This window comes from Dipteris shenzhenensis, chromosome 16 (assembly GCF_047967505.1).
Source record: "Dipteris shenzhenensis isolate YYH24624 ecotype China chromosome 16, Dip_SZ_1.0, whole genome shotgun sequence".
Classification (NCBI taxonomy): Eukaryota; Viridiplantae; Streptophyta; class Polypodiopsida; order Gleicheniales; family Dipteridaceae; genus Dipteris; species Dipteris shenzhenensis.
This window is the reverse complement of record NC_141611.1, coordinates 4,445,782-4,467,046: the sequence shown is the minus strand read 5'-3', so window position 1 is coordinate 4,467,046 and position 21,265 is coordinate 4,445,782. Positions and strand designations below refer to the sequence as shown.

At 42.6% G+C, this 21,265-nt stretch overlaps 1 protein-coding gene across 3 annotated transcripts in view; it reads right to left on the bottom strand.

Moving 5' to 3' along the window:
• Positions 1–21,265, bottom strand: part of LOC147892438 (uncharacterized) — a 257,358-nt gene that overhangs the window by 109,233 nt on the left and 126,860 nt on the right. For all 3 annotated transcript variants that reach the window (XM_087387226.1, XM_087387228.1, XM_087387229.1), the window contains one exon: positions 16,625–16,822. In XM_087387226.1, coding sequence (XP_087243352.1) covers positions 16,625–16,822 — 198 coding nt within the window. The remainder of the gene's footprint in view (positions 1–16,624; positions 16,823–21,265) is intronic.

Here is a 21,265-nt window from a genome sequence, read left to right as displayed (position 1 = left end):
TGAGAAGAGGATTCTGGGCGACGTATGAACATGAAGCATCGTGGGTTTCTTGGCTGGGAGAAGCATAGCTATCACTTGCATGTTACAGGAATTTGATATGTTCTAGTGTCCATGTCAAGGGGCTTTTCATGTGTGTGTACGGGGGTGCATGCAAGCTCTAATGTGCATGCTAATGTGTGTGGGAATTGTGTGACTAAAGGCCCAAAATGTGCATTTAATGTTTTGGTGTCCATGTCAAGGGGCTTTTCATGTGTGTGTACGGGGGTGCATGCGAGCTTTAATGTGCATGCTAATGTGTGTGGGAATTGTGTGACTAAAGGTCCAAAATGTGCATTTAATGTGCCTTGGGGGGATATTTGCATTTTTTAAATGGAAGAGTGGTAAATTCTATGTGATGACGTGGTTGGACTGATTGGGAAGGCATCCTGCACATGCAAGGTGGCTACGTGAAAGGATGAAGTGGAGCTTTTGAACTGTGAGCTGGTGGTACGTGAGGATGGCAACTATGAAGGTGGCACGAGGATCATGCATGGGTGGTCGGATCTAGGCTAGAAGATTCACGTGAAGGAGAGTCTCTTCTTGATGGAGGCGAAAAGAAGCTGAGGCGACGGTAGAGGAGAGCTCCATGAGCAAGGGAGGAGAAGGGGTGTGAACCGATCATCGCATAGGCTGATGGTGAGTTGCTGCATGGAGAGGCACACATGAAGAATGTTGGTTGGCTGTAGGTCCGTGAAGGGGATGGAGTATGTAAGGTCAACTATGGAAGCGCCTTTGTGGAATTGGCTGGGAGGTCGACTGTTGTTTGGAGGTGAAGAGCTAATTGGTTGCCTGTGGGAACGACCAGAGAAAAGGAGAAGCCATTGATGGTGAAATGAGAGGTTGTGCGTGAGCGGAAGGCTGAACAACCATCACATGAAGGCCAACCTACGTGACGGGTTGTGAATTTTCGACTGCAGTAGCTTGGGATGTATGGGCTCCACGTGCTCCGTGATCTCTGTGGCACGGTTGGCGCTTACTGAAGTCCTCTAGGAGTCTTGGCTGTGTAGTTGATGGTGTGGGCTGAGAAGAGGATTCTGGGCGACGGATGAACATGAAGCATCGTGGGTTTCTTGGCTGGAAGAAGCATAGCTATCATGGAGGTTTTGGGCAGAATACCTTGAGTGACGGAAAGCATACAATATGGGAAATAGACGAGGCTGAGGCTGTTGCTTGAGATGTCTTCTGTGTGGGCTTGTAGGTGGCTGGTTATGAGCTATTGCTTAGTAAAATCTTGAGGCTTAGCCGTGGTATCAGCTCTGCTGACTGGAGGACTGTTGGCGACATGAAGCTATGAGTGTGGAGTACTCTACGAGCAAGAGAAAGATACAGACGCTGGATGTAGTTGTGTAAGAGCAGAGATGATTGATGCGATCTGCTAGCCAGTCCGTTTCACTCTTTGGTTGTTGACTGCAGCTTTGGGGAGAGTTATGGAATGCTGGAACTCGGTGTTTGAGAAGGAGATGATGTGGAGCAGTTATGATCACGTCAAGAGTTACGAGCTGTTGCTCTTGATGGAGGCTTACGAGTCTTGGCTGTGGGATCTTGATTGTGGGTTGATGTTTTGAAAAGTCCCAAAGATAACCTTCATGTGGGCTAAGGGTTCGTAGTATTCTTAGGCTAAATGTTCTCTGAGTTGTTGAGGAAAGTTCAGTTCTAAAGTCTAGTTGTCTCGCGTTGTGTAGTCCTTTGGTTCTCTCTGAGTCTGTGTGATCTATGTTCAGTCAGTTTTTATGGGGGTTTGTCTCGGTACCTATTACAAAGACACATACACTGGAATCTAGTTCATAAGCTCATCATGTAGGAGCCCACATTGCAGCTGATTCCTATGAAGTCTCAGCTATCTGACGTGGTGAAGTACATAATTCCTAGTTGTCTTTCCATTTTTTCCTTATCATCGTAAGTATGTACTTGGCTATTGTTACGCTCAAGTCAAGGTAACATGACCTCGGAAGGGTCAGTCGACACTTTCCTTTAAAGGATCAATGTTTGTATTATATTTGTTCGGGCTTCATGTATGATCAAAAAGAAAAAAATGAAAAAGGAATAAAGGTCAAGGTCCTTATGCCTAGGGGCAAACGGTTTGAAAGATATCCCGAGAGAGGGGTAAATGATGCAATAAGGAAGGAGCCTAGAATGAAGACATGTGGCATACTAGATCCATCTAGGGAATTTTGGGGCTTGGTGGAATTTTGTAAGCTGTAGCTTCACGTAATAGTTGAATTTTGTCTTTTGGAGAGCTTGCAACCACTGAGGTTGGCTGGGAGGACAATCAATGTGCCTATGCCCCTGATTTAAAGAGACAAGAACAGAGGCGCAACAGAGATATGCGCTTAACAATTGGTATCAGAGCGTTCAGGTTGATGATCACGAGAAGTGGGGCGGAACTGGCTGGAAGAGCTATGATCGTATCGTTGTAACCAGACGCTGTTGCAGGTTCGGTGATCGTCGTGAACAATTGACAGACCACGACAGTCCACGATGTTTAGCTGCATGCGATTGGGAGCAGGGAAATTGAGAGAGGCCTTGGACTGGTTGGGCGCAAGATTACACTCCAATTAGGATTCCAAAAAAAAAAAAAAGGGACTACGGCGGTAGATTGTTTGCATCGTTAGGGAAGCCAAGCGAAAATCTGTCTACTCTTAGCTGGTTACGTCGATGACTCACCAGAAACTGACGCGCACGCTGTCACGGATTCCGAAAGTAACATCTGTCACGGGATCATTGGGACGCATCGAGGTGTGCTGTGGTGCGTCGTATCAAAAGTCATTGGAGAGTAGTGTTGGGGTAAGTATGATCAAGGGCTTGCTCTATGGTGCATGTGTGCATCTAGGGGAGTCACATGTGTGTTTGTGTGTGTTGTAAAGGCACATCAAGTGCTATGATGTGTCTAGTGTGTGACCTAAGTGATGATGTAAGACAAAGGCAATCCCACTGATGTAGGGATTGATTCCCACTGATGTAAGGGCTGATTGCCACTATGTAGGGAAGGTATTACCTTCTCCCCCTTTCAATAAAAGAGAGTCCTCTCTCTCACAATCATAATAGAGAACTATCATCTTTCTTTCATTGTGCTCTCACACCTCTTGCAAGATGCATCTATTCTATCCTACGGGATCCTACAAATGGTATCAGAGCTTTAGGTTCTAGATCTAGCCTAGCCTAGCATTAGATGCTATCTCTAGCATAAACTACTAGTTTCTCATCTTCTCCATTTTCCTTCTTCTTCCCCAAATATTTGAGAGCTCTGTTCTCTACCTACAAACGACCATTGCCCAAACCCTTTGAGCTGCAAACTCCTCACATATGGGCAAACTTCCAGCTGCAAGCATTCAGAGAAATTTCGACTGTACGCGCAACGCCAACCTACACACTCTCTGACGAAATTTCACGCAATGCCACCTCTGTACTTACCTATCTGCAAATTCCTCTGAGCCCGTGTTGGACGACACTAAGGGCAAGCTGCTGCTGAAATCTGAGCTCATTTGGACAAGAGATGGAGGAGAAAACGACGAAAAACCAGTCTGTCTTCTCAAGCCTGGCTATGGCGACCTGGCGCAACATTTCGCCCCTCCTTGCTGTTAGCCCTTCTCTGGTATAAGGCCCTTCTTCCTGCATAAAAATCCCCTTGAATAGAGCTATGAGCTGTGAGAATTGCACCCTCCAAGTTCTGGTCTCTGTTTTGGACAGTTTTAATAATGTTGTGAGTTTGATGCTACATTAGATGCTACTTTAGCATTTCTGATGTTTTTAAGTGTTGAATAGCGTCAGTACAACTGTGGCTACAGCTTTACTTTAAGCTGCTATACCTGGATTTGCTTGGAAGTGAAAGCATCATTGATTTGTAGTATGGAATTTGGTTACAAGTCTTTGCTACACTAAATGCTTGTACTTTGAAGGATTATTTTTTGCTCATATTTTCACTTGTAAGGCACTAGACACTGCCCTCGGGTAAGACCTTGCCATGGAAGCTAAGACCTTTTTTGAGAAGTTGGATGGAACTAGTTTCCATACTTGGCAAACAAAAGCCAAGTTTATGCTTATGAAAAAGAAGATATGGAATGTTGTGAATGGAAAGAAGTCTACAAAAGAAAAAGCTAAAGACAAGAAGGACTACTTCAACAACAAAGCAATTATGCCTGAAGGAAGAACTCCATCAGCAAATGCAGAAAATGAAGACTATGCTTTTTAGGCACTTTGTCTTCTTTGTTTATCATCACTTGGTCAAATTTTGAAATTCTCTGCCTGGAGTAGTACTCCAAAAAGAATATGTTATGTAAATCACCTCTGGTCAACATATGATGTAGGCCATGTGATATGTGTTTCAACTATCCCATTTCTGTGAACCTCACACCCTTGGGAACCCTTGCTAGCATGAGATCCTAGCCATAGATTAATCCTTGACCACCATGAGATGGCATGAGAAACTATGAGACTAGATGTATCCTTGACACTGCAAGAGGCAACCCCTTGAGGGGGGGTTTGTTGGGGTAAGTATGATCAAGGGCTTGCTCTATGGTGCATGTATGCATCTAGGGGAGTCACATGTGTGTTTGTGTGTGTTGTAAAGGCACATCAAGTGCTATGATGTGTCTAGTGTGTGACCTAAGTGATGATGTAAGAAAAAGGCAATCCCATTGATGTAGGGATTGATTCCCACAGATGTAGGGGCTGATTGCCACTATGTAGGGAAGGTATTACCTTCTTCCCCTTTCTATAGGAGAGAGTCCTCTCTCTCACAATCATAATAGAGAACTATCATCTTTCTTTCATTGTGCTCTCACACCTCTTGCAAGATGCATCTATTCTATCCTACAGGATCCTACAAGCAATGCGTAGAGGTGATGGTCTGTTGTGTTTCTCGCAAGGTTATCTGTTGACAGATGTTATCGCAGATTTGCAACTTGGTGTCTTCAGGGCCTTTGGCGTCATGAAGGGAAGGAAGACGAAGATAGTATAGCTGAGAACGTTGCGTCGTTTGGCAGTTCGTCAGTCTGGATAACGATTGTGAAGCGAGATAAAGCATAGCGATCGTCATAAATTAAGTTATGTAGAGATGTTTGGAAAAAACTACCGGATCCACAAGATCATGATATGGTAGCCTACGCACCGATCTTGACGCGATCGAACCAAGTGTTGGTTTAATGGTTTAACGAAACCATTAAGAGATGGATAGAAGACCAAATGCTGGTAAGCATGTCTGTTGATTTCGGAAAGCGCACGCTGTGGTACAAAAGGGGGCCCAAGAATCGCTTCCCACGATGCGAGGGAAACATGCAGCAAGAATTATAAAGAGGCAGCTCTCTATGCCTTCTAAGCTTTGTTGGAGCATATGCTTGTTTATTTGCCTCCGTGTTTGAGTCAACTTAGATTGCAGGAGTTTCCCTAGTATAGGGAAAAGCGGGTTTGGTTACAGTGTGATATATGCCTGGTTAGCTATAAAATTGGAAGTTGGACTCGTGATTTGTAATTACAGTTTCAAGCGGTGTTTTATTGTTTTATTTATATATATATTTAAAAAAAAAACACCCATTGACCTTAATGAAAGTAGAAGAAGAAGCTTCTAGGATGGATCCCGTAGAGTCGGGAGTCCGGCCGACCCCGCAGGTGTCGCGCCCAACAGGTCATACACTGTCTGGCAGAATTGCAATGTTAGAGGATGCCTTGCAACAGATTTCAGCGCAGAAGTTACAAACAAATGTAGGGCAGTCTGAGCTCAGGAAAATGGTGCATAGTATGTCTGCTAGACCATCTCATGAGGAGAAAGGTAAATCTCCGATGGAACCGGAGTCCAATGTTCGTACGGTCGAGCCTAGAAGGGCTAAGGTGCCTAATATTGCCAATTATAGGCCAGAAAAGTATTCTGGTCGGATGTCTGATAGTTCCGATATCATTGACACCTGGTTACACAAATGGGACGAGGCCTTCGCCATTTGTGAAATTAGAAATGATATGAAGAAAATCCGCGAGGCCACTCATATGTTGAATGAGGCAGCGGATAGGTGGTAGATAAAACAACAGAAAGATGGACTAGCATCCACTACTTGGGAGAGGTTTAAAAAGGAATTTAGAAAACACTTCTTACCTCCTGACGAAGCATCCCAAGCTTGGAATCAGTATCGAAACCTTCGTCAGAAAAATTTATCAGTGGCAGAATACACTAATAAGTTTAGAGAAAGTGTAATGAAGGTTGATGAGCCCCTACTTCAGTCAATCCAAGTAAAATATTTTATCTTTGGATTGAATGATCGAATCAAGATGGAAGTTCGGGCTAAGTATGTGAACACGCTAGATGAAGCAATTGCCATAGCCTTGAACTATGAGGATGCAAAAGGGAACAGACCAAGTGGGTTTGTGCAGGTTGGGACTCAGTATGGGTACCCGAAGAAAACTAGATTTAAGAAGAAGTGGATTAGCAAAGGGAGTGCCTCACAGCCTACTGGTCAAGCCAAGCAGGCGAAACTAGTTGAGACTCCTAAATCAAGTACCACCATTGGAATGAAAAGAAAAGTAACACCAATGGCAGCCCGGGCTTGGTCGAAGTCTTCTTTGAACCCAGAGCAAAGGGCAAAAGCGAGGAGAGAAGGCTTGTGTTTTGGATGCCTTCAGCCTCATCAGTGGAAAGATTGTCCATGAAACAAGGATCGTCGGATGGCTAAGATGGTGGTCTCAGAATGCAACGTGGAAATGGAGGGAAGTCCCAGAGCAGAACAGATGCAGATTCAGCTAGTGGGATCTTCTCCAAGGTTAGTACCTTTTTTGTTATGTGTCTGTTGCTAAGTTAGTAACTAGTACACCTGATAATATCCTGTCAAAGCCCGCAGCAACGGGGTATACAACCTTTAATGATACGGAGTTAATTAAGATGAAAGGGCAAGTAGCTAATCATGAGGTCACTGTGTTGTTTGACTCAGCGTCAACGCACAATGTAATTAACTCCAAGCTCGTAAAGAGGCTGAAACTAAAGACTAGCCCATCTGACTATGCATATACAGTCAGGATGGCACACGAAAGTTCAACTAAAGTATGGGACCAAAGGGTTACCCAGTTCCAGCTTCGAATTCAGGACTATGCTGAGAAGCTTGATTTTGAAATGACTAAGCTTGCTCATGCAAACATAGCCCTAGGTAAGGCTTGGCATTCTAGGAAGAATCCAACCATAGATTGGAAAAAGCACATTTATCAATTCAAGATGAATGATGTGCTGTATGTCTTACGAGATGAAAAGGATATACCTCAAGGACCATTGGTTTCCGTGATGGAAATTCGAAAAGCTCAAGAAGAGTTTTTGTTTCTGTGTACAGCATCGGTAGAGCCGATTGATGATTCTTCGGCTAGCACTGATGTTGCTCAAAATGGAGAGATGGCCAAGCTGGCTAATCAAATAACAAAGGAGTTCTCTGATTGTTTTAGGAATGAGCTATCTTATGGGTTACCTCTAGAGCGGAATGTTCAGCATAAGATTGAACTAATCCCGGGGGCAGAACCTGTAAATGGACCTCCCTATAGGTTGAGTTTTACTGAAGAGGCAGAGGTGCGAAGACAACTGGAAGAATACCTCAAGTTGGAACAGATTCAACCAAGTTTCTCACCTTTTGCTTCGCCAGTGATATTAAAGAAGAAGAAAGATGATACTTTTCGCCTCTGTATAGATTACAGAGCATTGAATAATATCACTATTAAGCACAGGTATCCGATGGCTCGGATCGATGATTTGCTAGATGCATTACATGGGGCCGTAATTTTCAGTAAGATAGATCTTAAATGTGGCTACCATCAGATCCATATTAGAGCCGAGGATGTGCATAAAACCGCTTTTAGAAGCAGGTTTGGACATTATGAGTTTTTGGTAATGCCCTTTGGACTTACCAATGCTCCAGCTACATTCGTCATGCTTATGAACGATTTACTACGTCCGTATATCGAAAATTTTGTAGTATATTTTATTGACGATATTTTGGTATTCAGTGAAAGTATTACTGAGCATCATGAACACTTAAGAATAGTATTCAGTACTTTGAGGAAAGCCAGTCTTTATGTAAATAAAAAAAAAACTATACTGTGTATGGTAAGACTTGAATATTTAGGATTCATAATTACTCATGAGGGGGTAGAAATGAATCCAAAGAAAGTGGCTGCGATACTAACTTGGCCAATCTCTCAGAGTTTGACCGCTTTGCGATCATTCTTGGGATTTGTCCAATTTTATCGAAGGCATATCAAAAGATATTCCGAAATAGTATCGCCATTGACTGATCTAACCTCAGATAAAGTACCTTTTATATGGGGACAGAATCAACAGAAAAGTTTTAACACCATAAAACAAGCTGTGGTCTCAGGACCGGTGTTAAAAATAGTTGATCCCCAGAAACCGTTTTTCCTTGAAACCGATGCAAGTGGCATTGCGGTAGGAGCAGTTCTCCTCCAAGAGGAAAGGCCAGTAGCCTTTGAAAGCAAGAAGCTTTCTCCCTCTCAACGAAATTGGCCAACTCATGAATTAGAGTTGTATGTTGTTGTCCATGCTCTGAAAACATGGAGATATTATTTGTATGGATCAGAGTTTTATGTTGATGTTGATCACGATACTCTGAAACATTTTTGTAAATAACCTGACTTGAGAGGCCGCCAAGCTAGGTGGGCAGAACTCATGCAAGAGTTTAACTTGACGATTCGGTACCGAAGAGGGAAGGATAATAAAGTTGCTGATGCGTTGTCACGCATTATGCATAACATGAGTTTCACGGCATTAGAGAGTGCTCTAATGACCGAGATTAGAAAAACTCAAAAGGTGGACGAGTTCGTCCAGAGCCTTTGGCCTAATGCTCATGTATTAAAACCCTGGGAAATGGATGACCTGGCATCCAGAAAAGGCCAAACTTATGCAAGATATGCCATAAGGGATGGTATGCTGAAAAGAAATGGCAAGGTAGTAGTACCTAATCAGAATGATCTCAGGCAGAGAGTCATTCGACAATGCCATGATAGCCCATGTGCGGGACATCCAGGAGTCGAGAAGACATATGATCTCGTGAAGCGAGATTTCTTTTGGCCAAAGATGAAAAAAGCATATTCATGAATATGTGACACGTTGTTTTTCGTGTCAGGTAAGTAAGGCAGAGCGGGTGAAGCCACCCGGACTTTTACAACCTTTGGAAATACCACTAGGTAGGTGGGAGAGCATTTCCATGGACTTTATTGTAGGTTTGCCTACGACACAAGGTGGATATGATTCTGTCCTTGTGGTGGTTGATCGTCTTACCAAGATGGCTCACTTCATTCCAACTAGAGAGTCTGTTAGTACCCCGCAAGTGGCGGATTTGTTTATTAGACATATTTTTTGTTTGCATGGATTACCCAAATCCATAGTGTCAGACAGAGATGTCAAATTTACCGATCATTTTTGGACTGCGGTATTTGAGACACTAAGGACTGAGTAGTGGGGATCATCCAAAAACGGATGGTCAGACGGAAAGAATCAACCAAATTTTAGAGGATATGCTTAGAGCATATGTGTCATTGAGGCAACATACATGGAACAAGTGGTTGCCATTATTAGAATTTGCCTACAATGATAGAAAACATTCCTCTACAGGGTTCAGTCCGTTTGAGCTGAACTATGGTTATAGACAAGCGAATCCATCTATAGTTGGAATATCTCAGAAAGTACCTAGTGCCGCGAACTTTGTGGTTCAGATGCGGGAGATGCTAGCACTTGCGAGAGCTAACATCCGCCAAGCTATGGATACAGCTAAGGCGTATGCGGATGAAAACCGATCCGCTAGAGAATTTAAGGAAGGAGAAAAAGTTTTTCTCAGAGTTCCTTCGCACTCTAAGTCTTGACTGCAGGAGAGTGTACTAATTTATCACCTCGATATTGTGGGCCATGGTTAATTCTAAAAAGAATAAGCAAGGTAGTCTATAAATTAGAATTGCCACAGGGTTGTAAGGTGCACCCAGTGTTTCATGTTTCTGGTTTAAAGAAATTTTTGCATACAGGTGACTCACTAATCAAGGGTGTTGTTTTGTTTCAGGAGATAGAGGATAATGCAAGACGCAAACCAACAGGAATCTTGGACCGAGGAACAATGCAAGTACGCAATTGGAAGATACCCACAGTAAAGAGGGAAGGAATGTTACGCTTAAGTCGAGGTAACATGACCTCGGAAGGGTCAGTCGACACTTTCCTTTAAAGGATCAATGTTTGTATTATATTTGTTTGGGCTTCATGTAAATGATCAAAAAGAAAAAAATGAAAAAGGAATAAAGGTCAAGGTCCTTGGTGAGGGTGATATGGCACTAGACTAGGTGGATCTAAGGCTAAGGGACCTAAATGCATGAAATATGCCTAGGGGCAAATGGTTTCAAAGATATCCCAAGAGAGGGGTAAATGATGCAATAAGGAAGGACCCTAGAATGAAGACATGTGGCATACTAGATCCATCTAGGGAAATTTGGAACTTCGTGGAATTTTGTAAGCTGTAGCTTCACGTAATAGTTGAATTTTGTCTTTTGGAGAGCTTGCAACCACTGAGGTTGGCTGGGAGGACAATCAATGTGCCTATGCCCGTGATTTAAAGAGAGAAGAACAGAGGCGCAACAGATATGCGCTTAACAGCTATTTCCTTCGAAGATTAATTCTTCCGTTCTGCAACTCCATTTTGTTGCGGAGTGTATGGCACTGTGTACTAATGTATATTTCTTCGGCTGCAAAAAAATCAAAAATTCACGGGACATTTTGAAACAAGCAAGACATCAGACTTGGGTTTCAAGGTAAACCCAACTCTGCTTAGTAAAGTCATCCACAACAAAGGTGACAAAGTAACAGTACCCCCAAGAGATGTTTGTTGCATCGGTCCGCATACATCACTATGTACCAAGAGCAACTTCCTTGATGCACCAACAGTCCTATCCTTTGGAAAAGAGAATCGATGCATGCTGCCCAACAAGCAGCCCTCACACACATGTTACAAAGATGAATGCATTTGTGGAAGGTCTACCACCATGTCTTTGGGACACATTTTGACCAAACTACTATAGTTGAGATGCCCCAATCTCTCACGCCATGGGTATGTATCAGAAATCAATAGCATCAAGATGATACAGGCCTCGGAAAGTGCTCTAGTAAGTACTATGCTCTTATCATGCCGGTAGTCATACACAACACAACGATAACCATCAAAACTAACTCTGAAGGCATTTATAGAAACAGCTGAGACAGAATTCAGATTCATCTAACATACAACACTTCCAAAAGAGTGACTGCATCTCCCGAAACTGAAGTGACTTCCACTTGATCAATAGCTCAGATGCAATATGCCCCCCTTAGGTGCGTCTGCCAAGGACTGAAATAGCTTTGTCCAAAAGGTGATGTGCTTGGAAGCACCAATATCAAAATACCAAATTGTACAGCATCATGCTTAGACGGATTGTAGTGGCATGTGACAACAAATGCCCACTCATCATGAGTCATATTTGCTGCCTCATGGCTGTGTTCTCCTGCTGCAAAAGCATCTATAACTACAAGTCCTTTTGCTGATGGTTCTTTTTCTATGAAGCAATGAGCTTTCAACACTCTCAAATGTCATGTCCAGGCTGCCTACAAATATTTGCGTCTGTTTTTCTTCTTGCCATCACCCTGGAAAGAAGAACATGAGGTACTAGAATTAGGCTTGGGCTTGCTGAAATTCTTGCCCCACTTTCCTTCGTATGGCTCTTCTCCTCTTGCAAGAGCCAGGTGACAAGCTAATCAAAGGTGTAGTGGTTGGGGTTACCCATGGCTTAGTACGTCAACATCGTAGCAACCCCCTGATATGAACTAGGAAAGCCACTTAGCGTAGTGGACACAACTTGAGAATCTGGCACAATCTCAACAGCATATATGAGTTGTTCTCGACAGTCCTTGACTTTTGTGAGACAGGCATCCATGTGTCCCATTCTTCCCTCTTGACATTGTCCAATAGCCTGCGCCAAAAGGCAACTCTGGGCTCGTTCCGAATTTGATAGAAATTTAGCCAATTCACCCCAATACAGCCTTTACTGTCCTGCAAGACCGAATATGGGTATAATGAACCTCTTGTAAGATCAGCCAATCAAGGCATGCGACTGTGCATCTCTCTTATCCCATCAGAGAGGGAGATCTCACCTCTATCCCTTCAACAATACCCCGAAAGTTATTGGCAACCTTCAAGTGGTGCACCATGTACGACCACATGGGATAGTCAATGCCATCAAGCTTGTACTACTACTACTACCACTGCTCATGCAACTCGTTGGAGTCCTTGTCGTCCTCGCCCTCGTGACCTCCCCCTGACAGCCTGTGTGGATAATTTTTCCAAACAATTCGGGGCAGCTGATCCTCCTTCACAAGAGGTTCTTACAGCAAGGAATCAGTTACTGCAGCATGTTTCTCCCATTCTCTCTCCTCATCAACTGGAAAATCCATTCACTGAAAGAGAATTATTGCATGCGGTAAAGTCTTGTGGCAGATGGAAATCTCTAGGATGGGTTGGTCTTATAGTTGAATTCTTGCATACTGGGATGTCCCTAAGTCAACTTTGCTGTGTATGATTAACTATGCCTGGGAAAAGCAGTACATGCCGAATTCATGGGAAAAAGGGGGCTTGTCAAACTTCTTCCTAAGAAGCAAATATGTAAACCTTATGCCTATCATTTACAAGATCATTACTAAAATGGTGGTGGATCGAATCAAAGGATACTTACATTATGTCCTTCATCTTGCGCAATATGGTTTTGTTCCTCGCAGGCACATCACTAATAATATTGCAAACCCCTACGTGGGAATAGAATATGCCAAATACACTTAGCAGGATGTCTTATTATTGCAAGTTGGCATTGCCAAAGCATTTGACACGGTCCAGTGGGATTTTATTTCACAATCTATGCATGCATTAGGCTCTACAGTGATAGCATAGTTGCTTGCATCCTGTTTGGCAATGTTTCCAAAGCGTGGATTCTTTTCTCGGTTCGGCAAGGCTATCCACTTAGTGCACTTTTATATGCAAATGCATCATCTTGTAGCATCTGATGAGCTTCATGGTTAAGGGAGTAGTACTTTGATCGCTCAAGTCTATGCACATGACTCCTTTTTTACTACTGAGCAGGACCTATCTTGCTTCATGCAGGCCTTATCTTTATATGGGTTGGAGGCTGGTCTTCATGTTAATTTCCAGAAATCTAAGCTATTGCCTTTGCATTCTAAAAGCCTTCGATACTGCCCAACAGAAGATCCCACTGAGTGGGTTGCCAATAACCAAAAGCAGGAGTAGTAAGATGAAGAAGTAAGTAGCGCATCATTGCAGCCCAAGGGTGATCACCATGTAGAAACTATAGCATCATTTTCCCTTTACGAGATAGAATGTGCACATGAATGTCGAGAATATTCAACCCCCCATGCAATTTTGGCAAACAAAACCATTGTACTGGAAGCAAGCGCAAGCATTTCCTGCCATGCTTTGAACGCCATAAATTTTCCATGATGGTGGACATAAAGGATGTAAGATCTCCTTTGGCAAAAAATATCAATGGTAGATAAAATTTGATGTAGGCCACCAAAATAGATTGAACAATTCTGAGCCGGACATGCAAAGGCCAAGTCACTAGCTTCCAATATTCCAGCTTTTTCCTTAATTTGACAAGAACCCAATCAATCACATCACCACACTCTTTGACTATGAAATCTTTGACATCCCCCTTCAGAGCAAAGAGTTGTGAGACCCAACATGCAAGAGTAGACTGATCCCCCCTCCACCGCAATACTGCAAAGAGTAAGTCCAACTATCCAACACCTCCCGTGTGATAGTGACTTCTCAGTCAGCTTGCGACCGGCAAGGGAAAACCATCACTCGTCATCCCCCCTTACTTTGAACTGGGTGGTCAATACCATCAATCAAAGTAAAAGACAATATATTCATTTTTGGGAGACAACCCAGGGCATAGTACCTCTTATTGACTCTTCAAACATTCATTTTAGAGGGACTTCTCAAGGTAGAGAACCTTTAACTCAAACATAGAAATATTTTCATTCATTTTATGCGTAGCAAGGGCAGAGAACCCATGATCCCGAAGTAGCTACCGCACAAGAGTGTGCACATCCTGATGCAAAGAGGTATGTCGGTAAAGAACCAGGTTAGGATGCCCTCGAATGCTATGTTGATGAAGGCCATAGGTGCAGCTACCAAAGGACATCATGGCTTGACTCTCAATGTGCCGATCTCCGAAAACGGGCGTGCTACAGCAGCAGGAAAACACCATAGCAGAGCTCCTCCTTGATACCTCTCTCTCCACACACCACACACTAAAGACACACATACTTTTTTTTTAGTGAAAACTTTTGATTGATTATATTACAAGAATAGCAACCTCAAAACGAGGCAGCCAAAAGTACATCAACTGAAAATCTCAGTGTATGCTAAATATACATCATGATCTATGCAGCGCGTCTGCAAGCAATCAAAGAAGGATTGCTGTGCAGAGAACGCTTAAAAAAACCAAACAAGGAAAATATGGGATCACCAAAGACTTTACAGAACCTGTTTATCCATAAAGTCCACAGTGCCAAATAGCGAACCCAAACAAAGAAAAGATGAAACTTTGGTATGGGTGGATGAAAACCAAAGAGCCAAAAAAACTTCCCAAAAAGACTAATCGGGAATCTCACTCGCAAGAGCTGGCGAAGAAGATCAATGAACTCAAGAGAACATGGACAAAACCAGAATAAATGAGGCACAGTCTCCCGAGGACTTAAGCATTTGTGGCAACGAGTAGGAGTAATGTGTCCACGGGCCAACATCTGTCTAGATGGAAAAATGCCTAGAAGCACTCGCCAGAAGAAAACTTGTTGTCGAAGAGGAGTTTTGTAAGCCCAAAGTTGTTGTACTCTCTTTCTCCACCACTTGGCTGGGCGATGCATTCGCCAAATAGAATTGCCTTTCTCTGAAACCCAAGGTTGAGGCAAAAGGATTTTATACAATGCAGGCACTGTAATCTGAGATAGCCTCAAAGGGTGAGAAGAGGACCCTGGTGAAGTTGAAGTCCAATCCTCCAACCTGTCCTCAAGTTCTAGAGGAGGAATCACGACAAAAGACGAAAGTATATAAACAATTTGTTGCCACAAAGCACGATAATGAGAGCCACACTACGAGACACACACACACACACACAGTCTTTTTTTTTAAATAGTGAAAACTTTTGATTAAATATATTACAAGAGTAGAGACCTCAGAAACGAGGCAGCCAAAAGTACATCAACTAAAAATCTCCGTGTATGTTAGATATACATCATGATCTATGCAGTGCGTTTGCAAGCAATCAAAGAAGCATTGGTGCAGAGAATGCTTTAAAAAGCCAAATAGGGAAAATTTGGGATCACCAAAGACTTTACAGTTCCTGTTTGTCCATAAAGTCCAGAGTGCCCAATAGTGAACCCAAACAAAGAAAAGATGAAACTCCGGTTTGGGTGGATGAAAACCAAGGAGCCAGAAAAACATCCCAAAAGGAACAGTTGGGAATCTCGCTCGCAGGCGCTGCCGAAGAAAATCAGTGAACTCACGAGAACATGGACAAAACCAGAATAAATGAGGCACAGTCTCCTGAGAACTGAAGCATCTGTGGCAACGAGCAGGAGCAATATGTCTACGAGCCAACAGCTGTCCAGATGGAAGAATGCCCAGAAGCACTCGCTAGAAATCGCAACAAAAGGCGAAAGTATACAAGCAACTTATTGCCACAAAGCATGATAATGAGAGCCCAAGCCATGCGTGTAGCTACTAGAGAAAAAGGTAGGATAGAGCCATCATCATGAATAACATCAGCAAAAGGATTGGTGCCCTTAAAAGAAATAAAATAGGAACAGCCAGGTTCCTGTAAACACACACACGTGTGTGTGTGTATACTACATCCCGTCTTGGGATACGGATTCTATAATATAAAGCAATAAAGTTTTCACCCCAAAAAAAAATTGTGTGTGTGTGTATGTAAAATTATGGAGTATGGCATGAGGTGGACATATTGTCCTCAATGGATATTGCTCAGGCTAGGGATCCACCATTGGTGGCCCTTTCAAAGGTATTTGTTTAAATTTTCTCTCGAGTTTGACCAGTTGGTGCACTATTTGAAAACCATGTTAAATCACTTTAAGATTGATAGAGGAAGGAAACTAGGATTTATGGTCATAGCATCACAAGTGTAACACACAATTTTTTAGAGTTTTGGAATAAATTTCCATGCCAAAATGCAGTACACAGCACCAGATTTCAAATTGATCGGCGGGGATCCAGCTTATTTTTCGCCGACACAAACACTAAAAAGGCTGCGCATGTAAAGATGATTTGCCACATCCTAGAAATAAAAAAGGTGAATAAGAGAATCTTTGTCAGAAATTAAAGCATAAGTTCCTAAATTATTAAAGTAATAGTTTTTACAAAATAGAAAGTAGTTTATTAAATATGACAAAATCCATTAACAATAGAAAAACGTTACTTTTAAAAAACCGACATCAAGTGCAAAATTATCCAGGAACAATGAACAATGAGAGGCAATTTTAGAGATCAAGCTGTGTACAGAAGATCACCTCATACTTGTCATATACAAAGTTTGGAGGTATGTATGAATCTACATCAATTGGTTTGTAAGATATAACAGGATGAGGTTCACGAGGTGGCAACTCAGGATGTACAGGATCCGGCCAATAACACTCGGGGATAGGCCAGTGGCCCTGCATTTGACCTCCTCTTACAAACATTACTTTGCGTTGAAGATTCAAATTTCCCTGTCCAAGATAAATGACATAAACCCTTATCATTAACCACTTGCTTTCTTTTAGATGCACTACTAACATTTGAGAAAAGAACTTCCAAGCGTTCAAGGCATTGACAATACATCTTTTTTTTAAAGGATATGCAAGCAGATGGTGCTATGGATCAGTTCGCATACATCTTCATATAACTTGCAGCACTCTTGCACTAAGTTATTCATATTCATCGATATTATGGCCCTCACAGGATCATCCGCAAGTTTGGGGAAGTAGCATATCAATCGGAGCTACCGAGCACCTCCAAGATCCACAATGTATTTCATGTGTCTTTGCTGAAACCACATGTGGTCCAACATGTGCCCATTCTGCCAGAGTTCCCACCTATGAATGAGGAGGGTCATATCCTTTACGTCCCCCAGCACATTGTGGGTTTTAGAGATAGAGTCCTTTGCAAGAATGTATACATTGGGTACCTCATCATATGGAAAGGACTACCGGAGGATGAACCATCATGGCAGCCAAAGAGCATTCTTCAGGATACCCCTATCTTTTACTAGGCTGATCAGCATCGCTTTGTTGTCTCCGCACCCTTGTGTTACAGCCAGAACATGTAATTTTGAGGGCCAATTTCTATGGGAAGGGATAGATGTAATGAAGGGGGGGAAAGGGGCTAATTTAATAGTACTCTAGTGAGAGTTAGTGGGAATTGTGGAGGGACTAAACAAGCAACACCCACCACTTATGTATGGACTTTGATGTGACCTCTAATCTTATCCTACTTTCCTTTCTCCTCCTGCCTACAAGATATCTTCGTAGCTCACAAGAGAGCAACCATGGCACTTGACTATGTATTTTGATTTTAAGATTGAGAACTGGTTTTGAGTTTTGAGTTTAGCATAGCACTCAGCAAGGGCCTTAGCGAGCCCTTTGCTTCAATCCACAGTGGCTTGTATAAGTTGTGCTAGGATTCTACTTTGTCTTGTAGGCCCGTGAGACCTTCCGAACACGGTAACATCTCTCTCTCTCTCTCTCTCTCTCTCTCTCTCTCTCTCTGTGGCACGTGGCCTTTTTTTTGTTTTTTTGGACACTCTTCAATTATACATAGCCAAAATTTCGAAGGGTCATAACTTTTCATGCATAAGTCGGATTGAGGCGATTCACAAAGGAAAATTACTTGGAATTTCAAGATCTTTCTCCTTGTGTGCTTAGATTTGAGATTTGGCAATACATAATAGGTCCTTTTTAAACTATTGTTGGCCACACACATGGTCCAAAAATTACACTAAGTAGAGGGGGGTCACAATCCCCTTTCCTCCTAGCCACGCTGCCTCTATGGCTCTCCAAAAAGGCGAGTGAGATTATGAGAGAGGCTTCACAAGTACACACACACACACACCCCTCTTCCTTTCTCTCTCTCTTGTAACCAATTTCTTTAGCTCTCCTTCCTGTTGCCCCTTCCTCTCTCTCCCTTTCGCCCATTCTATTTCGTTCTCTAATTCTGCCCCTACCCCCTTTTCTACAATTCACGTCTCTTAGCATCTATCTCTTGAATTTGTTGTAATAAAATTCCCACCTTTGCAATGTCTTGGTGTAGTTCCCTCCTACTGCGCTTAGCCTCTCCAAAATTTCTTCCATTTTCCTTTGCAGGTCTAGCATCCCTTCCTTGAACTCTGCATTTTGTCTCTTGAATATCATTTCAAGGGGATGCTTCACTAAGAAGGTCAATTGGATAGTAGATTCGGCATACAAAAATCAGTTTATTTATTTTTTAAGTAGAACAAAGTAGTTATATTAAACTTGAAATACTTTGTACATCATCAGAGATTATCCATGAGAGTTCTACTTGTCCAACAAAGGACACAACAAAACCATCCTTACAAAAAACTATCTGTAGCAGACAATTGAAACAAAGAAGTTCTTCAAGTCCTTTAAGCTCTTGTAGATGTAGGAGGGGACCTCAAAGGAAAAGCTAGTAACCTCTTCATTGTACTTTGCACTTTGTGTAGGAGCAACTTCCCATCGGAATTGTGAGAAAAGGATTGAGTGGAAGGACCTAGTAGCCAGTCTCCTTTGGATAGTTAAGTGATGAACCCCAACATGGGAGGGAGGCTTCCTATGGAGATACTAGGGCAGCTTGCCATCTTCTGCAAAGGTACATCTACTCAATGTTGTGTGCTCAAGGTTATAAGCATCTATCTGAAATTCCAACTTGCTTTTTTCTTGTCCCACCATGCTGCAAACAAGGCATGAATACACATTTCAACATCATAAAAAATTAGTTTAAGCCTTGGTGGTTTTATTGCTAATCATCGCAAGAAGATGTGTAACAAGGGGCTGGTTACTTTTATATTTATTTGGGATCTTGGAGGAAGAAAATGGATATGTATGGGTGCTTTATGTAGAGCCTTTAGGTTGTCCAATGTGGAAATGAGAATTATACGGAATGTGCTTCACGCTATAAGGAATGATTGGCCATATTGTTGGAGGTTTAGGACGTTTTCTTTTAGACGGAAGATCTCCTCCCTTCTTGTCTAGGTAGGGTGCTAACCACTCTACTCTATACCATTCTAGGGGTAAACATCCCATGCCTACAATCTCTGCTCATGTCTTTCTTTATTTGGGCATTCTAATGTGATGTAGACATGTTGCCCATGTTAGCTATTTGCATTGACACTTAGAATTATGCTAATGTGGTTTCTTTTTTGTTTGACTTGCTTGTTGTTTGTAGACATGAACACGATGTGGCTTTCCATGTCTTGTTACAATTTATCATAGAGTTATGACACTATGTGGGGAGGACGTCAAGTTGCTAAGGTATAAGGTAGTGGCCAATTGGCAAAATCCCATGTAGGGTTTGGACACGGTAACGTGTGCAAGAATCCTTCAACTTTGCCTCTTAAGTTCCTGGCGGTTCGTGATGTCAAATGTTCCTCACGAGAGCCATCTCCATAATTCAAGGAAGGTCATCTGACGTCTGTTATCTCCCGAATGCTGGTCGAGGTCTCTAATAGTAGGTGCTCTATGCTTGTGAGCTCTTGGCAAGCCCTTGACAAGGCTATTCCTTTAGGCGGTTCCCTCATATTTATATTCGTGGGCGTGTGTAGTCAATCTCAATATGTGAAGCAGTATTTCCCTTAGCTGTGTGTGTCATGGCAGCAGCACGTGTGGAGAACTTGTGTAGCTCTTGCCTTCGGCTGAGTGATAGCCTTCTTACATGAGCCTGTTTGGTGACTTCTCTTACCTGGTGTGTCGAGTTGTTAGTGATCATTTTAGTAGCCTTTGTGGCTCATATTTTAGAGTCTTTAGAAGTCGCAAAAAGCCTGGTCAGGATGAGTGACATCTCTGTGTAGTTTTTTCTTCATAAGTATAAAAACGTTTTGGTGTGACATACAGTCTCTGGTCTCTATATTTTATGTATGGTTTTATGTGACCATAAGCATACGAAGCAATCAGAATTCCAACAAGTGTTATCAAAGCAGGCCTCGATCCTACTTAATGCATTTGAGGGCTCATAATCATAACCTGAAGTTTTCATGAAGGAGCTCACCGAGATTCGACCTAGTAAATGCCCGTAAATGCTCCTAGAGATCTTGAGAGAGTCAAAAGTTATCGGAGAAGAAGGACGTGTCCTCTTGACATACTAGTTGAAGTGTGCAGCCAAGCTCTACTACAGTAAGAAGAAATATGGACAGATGGGTCTAAGACCTCCTCCAAGTCAAATTTGCCAAAAATGTGAGATGTCAAGTTTGACGGGAGGAACTTTCCTTTGTGGCAATTGTTTGGCAAATTACTTTTTATGGAGAAGGGCATTTGGGGGTCGTTTTGGGCTCTGAGAAGAAACTAGCAAATAACTAGGGATTGAAAAAGATGCAAGCATGGGACTTGAAGGATGACAAGGACCTGGGTCTTCTAGGATGAGCACTTGGGGTGGATTTTTTCCACCATGTCGACATCTCAAATACAGCAGCATAAAACTGGAGCATGCTCGAAACTCTCTTTGGCTCTACAGTATGGAGTTCAAAGGTTGATCGAAGAGAATGAACAAGAAGAATGTGTTGCTAGGTTAGTGCGAGAAGGACGAATCCTGGTGATTGACTTGGAAGTAGACTATGCATTCTAAGCTCATGAGGAGCTAACAATTTTGGCTTTGCCGTCTCTTTGGATAATTTTTGCAGTGTGTTAGTTTTCTGCCACTCAGTTTATGAGGGGGTAGAAGAATTTATCATAGAGTAAAACTATGTGGGGAGGACGTAAAGTTGCTAAAGATATGAGGCAGTGGGCACTTGGCAAACTCCCATGTACGGTTTGGACGTGGTAACGTGTGCAGCATGAATCCTTCAGCTTTGCCTCTTAGGTTCCTGGCAGTTCGTGATCTCAGATGTTCCTCATGAGAGTCGTCTTCATGGGTCAAGGGAGGTCTTCTGACCTCTGGCATCTCTTGGACACTGGGCAACATCT